General features: G+C 36.1%; 1 protein-coding gene across 4 annotated transcripts in view; it reads left to right on the top strand.

The window, feature by feature from the left end:
- The window catches only part of LOC145690362 (cilia- and flagella-associated protein 44), a 253,414-nt gene that overhangs the window by 211,783 nt on the left and 29,371 nt on the right, over positions 1 to 12,260 (top strand). For all 4 annotated transcript variants that reach the window (XM_081765185.1, XM_081765184.1, XM_081765186.1 and 1 more), the window contains 3 exons: positions 221 to 464; positions 3,830 to 4,010; positions 11,642 to 11,798. In XM_081765185.1, coding sequence (XP_081621311.1) covers positions 221 to 464; positions 3,830 to 4,010; positions 11,642 to 11,798 — 582 coding nt within the window. The remainder of the gene's footprint in view (positions 1 to 220; positions 465 to 3,829; positions 4,011 to 11,641; positions 11,799 to 12,260) is intronic.

Raw genomic sequence — 12,260 nt, 5'->3', positions numbered from 1 at the left:
GTATTACTATTAGATTTGACTTTTTTCAGTTACTGCTATTTTCTTGCTTATTACTTTTAGAATTCCTTCCATGACTCGAAGCCAATTTGGCACCGGGCTTTATTTCCTTCAGTTACTGGTCTTTTCTTTTATATTACTTTTCTTGTACATCTTCCTGTCCCTTAACTGATAAAGCGTGACCATGATTATTTTTATCGCTTTTTTTTCTTTTTTCTTTCAGGAAGAAGTACCATCAAGATCAACTTATTAAGCAAATGCAAACTCTAATAAATGATTATGATAATGACCTAGAGAAGCTATTCGGTTCAAAATTCCAAATTGATGTGGATGTGATATATATGCAACTCTTTATAGTGACTTTAAATGAAGAACTGTTCATCATCAAAGAATTTGAAGCTCATGAAGAATTACTGAGCAATAAACTCCACGACAAACTGGTAGATAAAGCCTTAATGTCTAACAAGGTAATATATTAATTATACTGTTCTAGAGTTACAATATAAGAAGCAGATGAACATTTGAATGTGTGTATATATACGAGGCGTGTTCAAAAAAGACAGAATTTTCGCTGTTCTTGCGTTATTGCTCATTATACAAACTTTCAGTTACTATTCCCTTCTACTGTCAATGTACTATTGCCATCGTTTCTTCCACATTTAGAATGCCTGTTGAGAATAACTTTTTTTGATGGCGTGCAGTACTTTTGTCGGACTTGCCTAAATTTCTTCTATGCCCTGAGAACGACATCCTTTCAAAGTGGTCTTAAGTTTGGAAAATAGAAAATATTTTGCCAGGGCCAAGTCCGGAGAATAGAGTGTGTAGTGCACAAAGGAAGTCCAGTCCTTGAATCTTTGGCAACCAAACTTTTGTCTCCTTAAAACACTTAAACCAATCATAGCATTGCATTCGGTTCATTGAGTCATCCTTATATGCTTGGTTAAGCATTTTGAGTTTTTCCATAAAAGCTTCCCCAGTTTTACGCAAAATTTCACATAGACGCATTTTTTCCAACTCAGTCATTTTTGCTTTTTCACTAATCTAACGAGCAGCTTGTGCACGATGTCACTCAGTCGGTAGTAACTCGACAACTAACGCATAGATCGGAATCCAGTAAATAGCGATCGTATATCAAAATATGCCACTAGATTCGCACAGTAGCCGGAGCATGTCATCTACAGCCGTGCTTATTAAAACAATTGGCCTTTTTTAAATACACTTCATATATTACATTTTTAATTGCTAGTGTAGTGTATTAAAGGCGTCTACCTTCCAACCGGGAAACCCAGGTTTCATCCTGAGTGTGGGCGGGGAAGTTTTCTTCGTTCTCCTCATTGCAATGCGGCTTTGAGGTTCATTCATCCCCTCTAAAATGGGCTCCTGGGGTAACTTGAGAGGGAGTAGGGAGTCGGGGCGTGATACTGATTGTATCATCGCCTTAAAGTGTCGAAATTATGGAAGTGTCAAGCCTTATCTCCACCGCCATTTTTAACCTGTCCCGGATGGAGGGCGATTTTACTTTAGTCTAATATATATTGGATGCACTAAACCATCCTAAGACATGATGATTTAAAAAGATCGTAGCCAGGATTATGTTGCGTTGTCTTTATCTTCAATAAATTCAAACTTGTGAAATTTTTTATGTTAAAATCAGTTCATAAAATGAAACGTTGTATTGTTCACAAATTTATTTGTTTATTTATTATTACTTTCTTTGGCTTTCATATTGAAATGTAATCTCTCGTAAGTATGCTTACTTTCAATATAGTGCATACAATTATAATTATAATGATATAATACGTATTGGCAATACTTTAGTAAAGAACTAAAATGTGAGTCTTAAAATAGCCAGTTTTAAAAGTTTCTTAAATATGGTTTCTTTCTTTTAAACTATTGATTTCCTGAAGTCAATAAATTAATCTTTTCGAGTTTACGTGTTTACTAAATAATAGCATTTGGTAACTAGGAAAACGAAGAGCCATATCTCAAAGAAAGTATGCATATTTTCTGTCTCGTTTACCTTAGTAACTCTGTCTTATATAATCTGATATAACAGATTCAGATACTCTTAATGAAAAGTATAATATTTTGAATCAATGTGAATATTCCCTCTTTGTTACTTATCTAGTTATATTTACGTCTTTTCTTTTGGAAAAAGAGAAAAATAAAGCTTGTTACGAATGCAAATTTGATGACTTGACTAATACACAAATTTAATACAAAAATTTGTGGCTTAACCTAAACCGGTTCTAAGTAAGCTCTGTCGTTTATCCTGTGCAAGTGAAAAATGAAGGACCTTGTGACAATACTACATGTGCTGGGCGGCGCAAGAAACTTATTCTAGGAGACTGCAAAATATTACAATGACATCTGAAAATATCGGACACATTTGATAACCAGTATCTCGAGAAGGGCAGCATTGGCATTATTAGTTTTCATCGGATAATTTTTCGTCAAACTCCATTTGCTCGGATATAGCAATATTGGCGTCGCACGTGAACCTCAATGAACACCAGTCCTTTTCAGTGATAAACAGGTTAACTCATATATATATATATATATATATATATATATATATATATATATATATATATATATATATATATGAACAATATATGTGAAAATGTCTCCCAGGAAAGCTGTTTCTGCCAGAGTGTATCGTACTGACCATCAAATGTAATGGTGATGAAATTATGATGGTATTTTTCTTCTGTTATGGTATTGGGTCAATTGCTTATTGTACAATAATACTGCAGCTGCTGGTATGTAAACAGTATCGTTCGCCAGCTAAGAGCCCTAATGATTTGAACCTATGATACACTATGGCATAAATTGGAATGCCTGAGTAGGGTCGTGCCAACAAGTATATTAGCTTGCATGTACTCGAGGAATGACGGAATATACAGGATCTGTAGCCCTTCGCCAACTTGTGAAAAGAATACTTCAAAGATGGGTGCCGCTATATTAGCATATGATTGGTCCACAAGGCACTAATTCGGGGTCCTTGCAGGATATACCAGAGAAGGTCGCCGATTCCTTTTGATAAATTTATTTGCTTATAAATAGACATCGTTTCATTGTTTATTCTTGCTCAGTCATATAAAACTCACATTTAAATGGTGATTGTTTCGTAAACGATACCCCATAACCTCCAAAAGACATTTTTCTACAAAAGTTGATTGTTTATTCATGATTATTTCAATAATATATCAGATAACATACATTACCATTTTTTTTTTTTCGATTACCTCCGGAGTCCAATGATACAATACATCTGGTCAAGCAGAGCACTTCGTTCGATGCACACTATGACATTTTTCTATCTCAACTTTTATTCCATTCTTCTGTCCCCAGCCGTTTCTGATTTGAAAGTATTAGATATTTTATCTGAATGTACAAGAACTCCTAATTAAATGGTAGTCATTTCATAAGCGGAGTCCCACACGAAAAACTTCTTCCTGTAAAAGTTGTTTGTTTTTTCCAATTATGTAAAAAAGACATACGTGGCTATTACAAAATTTTTGGTGACCTCTCCTCCCATTCCCGGTGCCCCACGATAGGAGCTCTTGTGAAGCAAACAGATCATTTCATTTACTGCACCTTATAATATTTTCCTGTCTCTCGTTTCCTTTCATTCTTTTACCTGTAATCGTTTTTATTTAAAAGCAATGGACGTTTTATCTGAAGCACCCACTATATCAGTGCTATATTAATTACATATTATTTAATAATTTATTTATTATTTATACTCCGATAAATCATCTAAGTGAATATCTTGCGTTATTTTATCATTTAATGATTTAAAATAATATTTTCTTTGTTTCTTTAACAGATAAAAACATGTCAAAACAAAATGGATGATCGGAAAAGAGCTATAGATAGATGTGCTGAAAAAAACGAGCGTATCGCAGAATCATTCAAGAACGCTATAGTAGAAAATAAATTTGCTGACTTCTTTAGAAAGATCTTTAAGAAGAAGTACCGACCTCCAAAAATTAAAACTGATGAAGATGGTAAATACATATTGCAATTAGATCTTTTTTTTTTTAAGCTTAAATATTAACTTAAACTGAGTTAATATTTAACCGAGTTTATAGTTATAATCAGTTAATAGTTACAATCATGCCTTAGCGTAGTTTCTTCAGTAACTTAAATATTGTTGATGCTTGCATTTAATTTCAACATTGATGTTGCCCATTTATAACTAAGAAAGAAATGATATTTCAAACTTTACTATATATGTTAATATAAGCTATTGACAATTGCTGTGATTTATTTATACTACTTTGCCATATGTCTGTCTTCAGTTATTTTCAAATAGTAAACAAATTCTAGCGATCGTAATCCCAAATTAATTGTTAACTGATAGTACAAACGAATATCAGGTTGTCTAAAAGGTATTGAGCCTTTGGGGGTCAAAATTAAGAGAACATTTATTATTTGAAAATATCATAAAACCCCATATGCACAATTTTGTTCGATGGCCTTTTGCGATTTTCCCGGTAACACCACAATCCCGTCGGTATACAGCTCCTGAGTTTCTGGTCAAAAAATTGTAACCATGATTTTCTCTTTTGAAACTACCTTAGCACTATTCATGGAGATCTACAGAGACCAAAACAAACGATAGTCCGACGGTGTCAGTTCCGTGCTATACAATGGATATATTAAAGACTTCCAGCAAAGTTATCTTAATTGCTAAAGATGTATGTGGCCTGCCGTTGTCAGCGTAGTATACGACACTTTTTCTGTTGATCAGTTCCGGCCATTTCTTTTGAATTGTTAAATGCACTCTTGCTAATTGTCGAGAGTACAGATACGAGTCTATCATTCTGCCCGGCAGCAGCAGCTCATTATTCACGATGCCCTTCCAATCCTATCAAACGCACCACTAACCTTCCTGAGCGTCAGTGTGGACTTTGCCAAAGACTGTGGTGCTTCTCGTCGCTTCGACCACGATCTTTCTCACATATGGTCATCGTAGATTATCCACTTTTCATCTTTCGTGATCAATCACTTCAGAAATGGCTCGAGTTCGTTACCTTCGCACCATCGAGTACATATTTTTGAGTCAGATCACGTGGCACCCAAGCGTCGAGCTTATTTTTCTAGCCAACTTTCTTCAATTGGTTTAACACTATTTGATGATGGATATTTAGGTCACTGGCAATGTCAGGACCAATTGCTTTTCTGCCAGTCTTACTCGAGTTTTACCAGAATATAATCAACTTTTGTTGTGATTGGTCGCCCACTGCGAGGAGCATCTTGGACATCGAAATTTCTAAAATAAAAGCTACTTAACCATCTTTTGACTGTTGCTTTTGATAACGTATCTTGCTCATAAACAGCACAAATTTCTTTTACGACCTACATAGTATTTAAGCCTCTATCGAGATAAAATTGTAAAATGTGGAGCAACTTTGCAAAAACTTCACTGATCTTCACGGCTCAATACCTTACGTCTGTTTATAAGAATTGCAACTCTTTTTTTGCACACCTACTTGCTTCACCTGTCAGCTACCAAATGACGTTAGACTTGACCCGCTGCGACTTATATACCCTGAGATTTAGTACATTAACGCTATCTCGTACACTAAAATCTCAATACATCTTAGACAACCTGATATAATTTTAGCCTTCTTATTAACTTAATGATCAAGACATGCACATTTTGTGCGTATAATCAATGATTTAATCCCAGTGGGAGCACATGTTTAACATCTCACGTTAAAATGAGACCCTTCCTTGTATACCCTGTATACTGAAGAGGACAGTTTAAATTTCAACGATCCTCCCACTTTCTTCATTTCACTCATTTCTCATTATCACCGTCTCCTTTAGCCTAACCGGCATAACCGTGGGACGTTAAACTTAAAAATTTGATTTCATTTTTTTAAATTTCAACGAAATAATATGTCGTAATTTGTTATTTATTGATTTATTAGAAATTAGTAATTTTACGTACTTCGCAGCCTAGGTTACGTATATTGCTCTGTTCTTTGCTCCCTTCATATCGAGGAGGAGCTGTGTAAACTAAAATGATATTTTTTTTTTCAAAATAAAGCCTGTTAAGTTGAGAACCTCTCTAAGTTGGTCGCTCGTCCACGTGGTCTTATTGTTGTGGAAGCTGCAGTTTCTCTTACCTATTAATTTGTAAGCTGTTTATCTTGGAATTTTGCCACGTTGAAGTAGATTATTCCTATCCTGTTAATGTTGAGTTTACTACTTTATGTTGGACCACTGAATATTTGGCAGTATGCGAAATCGTCCTCGTTTCTTACGAACGCTTACGACTATCTTTTATTGTTATGTTTTGGAATGTCAATAAACCAAAGGAAAGAGAAAACTTGCCTATTGAAAGTGACTTTTCCAAAAAGTAGAGGAAACGAAGGTATTGTTTCGTATGTTTGGTGTCCGCGTATGTATGAACAGAAAGGTTTCAATCACATTTCTCATTTTTCTAGTTCACATGGATTTATTCGGCTAGGGTGTATTTTATCTTCGTTACGTGTTCGAAGCATTTTTCTCCGAGAAAACTTGCAAAACATTTAAAAGAAATGATACTGAGATTCTCGCTGCATAGTTCAAGAAGAAATAAAAGAGTATTACCATTTCTTGCTGCTCAAATTTTCGTAGCAGAACCAAACTGTTTGTGAGAACTAAACCCTGGTAGGAGTGAGAGGCATGGATAGTTCTCTCTAAAAACCGACGATCTTTTTCTGCATACGTAAATGGGAGAAAATAATAAAGAATTTACCATAGCGCTTTGTACGTAATTAGCGTGTTGAAATTATAGTTAAATCGCAGAGTGCGAATGGCAAACTCACATAAATATTTATTATGCAATACTTTGATGTTGAAGATTTTTTTTTACTACATATTATTTGGTTGGTTGGTTCAGAGCCTAATACCCCTTTTAGTACCGAAGCTATATAAAACGTGGAACCAGAACCACTGTGTTCTTGCCGGGAATCAAACTGGGGGCTTCCGTGTAAAAGTTTTGTACGTTTACCATATGGCTACGAAGAAGCTCAGACAAATATTAGGTTGGTGCGAACGAAATATTTTCCTCAAGCGCATAATTTCCAAAGTAAAGAAAGAAACTAACTAACTCTATAGCCTATGGAACCCAGAGATGCCGCGTTCACAAAAGCTCTCCACTGACTTCTATCCTTAGCCAATTGGATACCGTTTCTACTTTGTATTCCTATCTCTGTGAGATCCATCTTAATATTGTCCTCCTATCTGCGCCTAGGTCTTCCTAGTGGTTTTTTTCCGATTGGTCTTCCAGTCAAGACTTTGAAAGCGTTTCTACTTTCTTCCATTCTAGCTGCATAATCTGCCCACCTAAGTCTCCTAGACTTGATGACTCTAACAATGTTTGGTAAACCGTATAAATTATGTAGTTCCTCGTTACGAAGTTTCCGCCATTTCCCATTCTCGTTCCTCTTGGGTCCGAATATTCGTCTCAGGATCTTGTTCTCAAATACTTTTAGTCTATGTTCTTTCCTCAGAGTAAGCGACCGTGTTTCGCAACCATACAGAACAACAGGCATGATTATCGTTTTATATATTTTAAGCTTCAAATTCCTCGACAGAATTCGCGACGACAAGAGATTTTGAACCGAATAGTAACACGAATTCCCTGCTTTTAGTCGACATTTAATTTCTTCGTGAATATGATTTTCGTCTGTTAATACTGATCCTAAATATTTGAAAGTTTTTACTTTATCAAAAGTATTATTTAATATTTTAACGTATCCATAATTTGCTGTATTACGGTCCCGACGCACTTCCATGTATTTAGTTTTCTCTGCATTTACTTCTAAACCCATGTCCCTGCAAGCGTTTAATAAGATCTCTGCATTTCTTTCTATTGTTCTATCATCCCCTATTAAATTTACATCATCAGCATATGCCATAACCTGGTGAATACCGTCCAACTCTAGGCCCTGGTTGCTACCTTTGATTTTTCTTATAGCGTATTCCAGAACAAAGTTGAATAACAATGGCGACAACGCCTCTCGTTGTTTCAGGCCATTTTCGACGTGAAAGCTCGTGGACAAAAATTTTCCTACCCGGACTTTACTTTGGGATTCATTTAAACATATCTTAAATAATCTAATTAGCTTTTTCGCTATTCCAAGTTCTGTAAGAGCGTTGTATAATGTTTCTCTTCTAACCGAGTCGTAGACCTCCCTAAAATCAATAAATAGTTGATGTACGGGGGTATTGTATTCCCATTTCTTTTCGAGTATTTGTCGAATGGTAAATATCTGGTCGATAGTTGATCGATTTCGTCTAAATCCGCACTGATAATCTCCAATAATTTCATCTGCGTATGGGGGCAATCTTGCTAATAGAATATTTGAAAGGATTTTATAGGATGTTGACAGAAGAGAAATGTCTCGATAATTATTACAGTCAGTTTGGTCGCCTTCCTTGTGAATTGGAACAATGATTGATTCGTTCTACTCTTGTGGCAATTCTTCCTTGTTCCAGGTAAGGAGAATGAGTTTGTGTATCTTGTTCCACAATTTTTCGCCTCCAGCTAAAATTAACTCAGCCGGAATTTTGTCTACACCCGGAGATTTGTGTTTCTTTAATTTCTTTACAGCGGTTTCTACTACTATTCGATTGGGTTCTGTAATATACGGTTCTGCGGTGTGTATCTCCTTTTCTCCACGCACATTAGTTTTTGGCTGCGTGTTAAGCAAATCGTCAAAAGAAATCTTTCCATCTATTTAAGATGCTATCTTTATCAGTGAGAACTGGATCGTCAGCCTTCTTTAATATATAAGCACGAGGTTGATAGCCTTTCTTAAATTCGTTGATCCCCTTATTCATATCCCGAATGTTTTTATTTTTACTATTATCTTCAAGTTCCTTAATTTTAGCTTTCAAAATAATCGCGTTTCTGTGTTCTAAAAGTTTTGGAAATTTCCCGCCTGATGTCTGCGAAATTTTGTGTAGTTATTTCATACGGATTTTGTAACCAGCGTAATTTTGCCTGTTTTCTCTTCTCTGCTAGTTTTATGCATTTCTGGTCGAACCATGGTTTGTCCCTACGTATTTCCGCGTGTCCCAGTTTCTCTTTTGCTGAAATGTTAATGCTGTCTCTAATTTCAATCCAAGTATCCTCAACACTAGTGCACTCCGAATCTTCTAAAACAGAAAATCTATTCGAAACTTCAATCTGGTATTCCTCTTTTACCTGACTCTCTTCTAATTTCTTTAAAATAAATTTCTCCGTTTTCGGACATTGAATATTTCCTTTATTCAACGATAATCTCTCTCTTATTATCGCTGCTACCAAGTAGTGGTGAGTGTCACAATCAGCCCTTCTAAATGACCGGACATCAATTATGTTAGATTGCCTTCTTCTATCTACTAAAACGTGATCAATTTGATTATTTGTTTTTCCGTCTGGTGAGGTTCAAGAGTATTTATGAATGTCGCAATGTGATAATTTTGTACTCTTCGCGATTAGGTTTTGGGATGTTACAAAGTTCACGAGTCTAATACCGTTGTCATTACTGTCCTTATGCAGACTTTCGTTCCCTATAACTGGTTTGAAAATATCCTCTCGTTTTACCTTCGCATTGAAATCCCCTAATCGAATTTTCATATGGTATCGCGGGAGTTGGTCAAATATCCGTTCCACTTCTTCGTAAAAACTGTCTTTTATATCGTCATCCTTATCTTCTGTTAGGGCATGCACATTTAAAACAATAATATCACACCACCGACCCTTAAGAATAATTAAAGAAAGTCTGTCAGTAACAAATTCAACCTGCTTAATTGCTGGTAATATTCGTTTTTGAATGAAAAACCCTTTGAATGAATTGGTGGTTTTTTATTTCCTTTCCCGTAAAAGAACGTGAAATTTCCAGAATTCACAGATCCATTTCCTTCCCACCTAAGTTCCTGAACTCCTACTAGATCCATCCTGTATTTCTCTAACTCACTTGTTACGGATTTTAACGCGCCTGCCCTATAAAGACTTCTAATATTCCATGTTCCAAATCTCATGTCCGTTTTCGTTTGCTGAGGTCGTGCCAAGTTATCTGTCGTTGTCCGAGGCTTTTGTGAATATTTCTGAACAAGTGCCTTTTTTTCAGGATGAGGTTGTTAGCCTTACTCAAACCCCCAAGCTGGAGGACCACTCCTAGTCGTCTGTCCGCGACTGCTTATTCAGTATATTCGCAGCTAACCTCTATATCTAGAGGCCTTCTCCTCGATCCGCAACCTGAGGACGTGCCATGCCGTGGTGGCAGGAACCCACGAATAACGATATCTTCTTAATGAAAATGCCGTCGTCTGCAATCATACATTTTTGTCATAGCTCAGCTAACGATTGGATTCCGTGACGAAAAAAGTGGATGCTACTATGCAAATAAGTCCTTAACAGCACGTCTCAACACCTAATCGTCAGACAAGGTTTTCCCTCCCAAGAAGTGCTCAATGTACCAGAATAAATAGTAATCAGTGGGTGAGACGTCTGGAGAGAACAATGAATGAGGAATGGCTTCATACTGCAATTCATGGAGTGCCTGAAACGTCCTCAAGAGTGGCATTTGCTAGTGGATTATCGTACAACGTAAGAACACCATGTCTTTTGAACATTTCTGGATGCCTGAGGGCAAATTTGCGGATTATTTCATGGAGTTCAGGACTGTACTAATCCGCAGTGATAGGTCATTATACCAGCAACATAATCATCTAGGCGTTTTGGAAACCGCCCTAAATTTTATTCAAGAGCCAACCGCTGTCATGAATGTTTATTATCGTCATAGCAAAACCATTTTTTATGAAAAGTGACAATCTGATGCAGAAAACTTTCCCGGTTATTTCTTATACTCAGAAAACTGCATACCTCCAGACACCGATTCGTATTACTGATGTCAAGTCATGTGGTAACTATGGGTCCAAGTTTTTAATCTTACCAATTGCACGGAGCCGCCTAACGACAGTGCTAATGGTATATGCCTAACTCGTCTACGAAGATACGAATCCTTTTCCGAGGGTTTGCTTCCACAGTGTTCCTGACGAGTTCATCTGAACATGATATTGGTCGGTCCTCATGGGGTTCATTTTGAAGTGCTGTGTGGTCAGAACTAAATGTGACAAACCTATGGCGATTGGTGCATTAATTCGCCATTTATAGCCCAATGTTTTCTGCGGCTTGCGGTGCAGAATGTCCCAGTTTGAATTCGTATAACAAAATCACTCACAATTGTGTTTCTTCATGGGACACTTTCATACAACCTTCTTCAATAACACAATATCTCTTGACTGCGTACCGCAGTCTGTTTGCTGAACCTGTACAGAATTTATGTCGTTATGCGTGTGACCTTAGTCCATTGCTGTGTTGTGTTGTTGAGGTGAGTTTTCCATCAGAAGTCAAAGCTGACATTTGGTTCGCACCAACCTAATATAAGATACTTATACGCAGATAATAATTTATCATTGCTTATAAATACGTATGTTATAATCTATAATAGTTACTGCTTCAAACTACACTTAATTTATGTAAGCTGGCCAATCTTCAGTGAGACCGATGACGGCCAACATAAACAAGTTTCACTATATAAAGAAAACGTAGCCTAGTTATCATTCCATGTACTCTATCATCCATTAACAGAATCAAGTGAATCCAGTTCTGAGTCGTCTTCAAGTTCTGAAAGTGAAGAGTCAGGTAGCTCTGAAGAGATCACAGTAATCAAGTACGATGAGAATAATTGTCCACCTGGATGTGATAAAAACTTATTTGATCAAGTTTTCGCTTGGAGGAAGGAAAGGTAAGGAATTGTGAAAAAGACCAATTTTAAACTTGATAGTTCTTTGCAGGCAATTTTTTTATCAACGTGTTCTGAATTTTTTTTCAAGAAATAAGTCTATTTTTTGTTGTATAATTTTAGTACATTACAAGTAGTATGTGCATCACTGTTAGGAGAGATGTAGATTCAATGTACTAGTTATTAGTATATATTTCTTCATGTACAATACGAAAATAAATAAACCATTTATTCAAACAGAATAAAACTATCAAGTGCTTCAGATTGGCAACAAACGACGTACTATTTAGCGCCGTCAAAATTAGTTTTATATATATATATATATATATATATATATATATATATATATATATATATATATATATATATATATATACAAATGGTGATCAGAAGAATGGAAACACCTGAACGAAATTGCAACTTACCAGATTAATATGGTGTCGGGCCACCTTTCGCCTTCAGAAC

Source organism: Thermobia domestica, chromosome 7 (assembly GCF_964235325.1).
Source record: "Thermobia domestica chromosome 7, izTheDome1.hap1.1, whole genome shotgun sequence".
In the NCBI taxonomy this organism is placed as follows: Eukaryota; Metazoa; Arthropoda; class Insecta; order Zygentoma; family Lepismatidae; genus Thermobia; species Thermobia domestica.
Note: the sequence above shows the minus strand (reverse complement) of the source record. Positions and strands in the feature narration are given on the sequence as shown.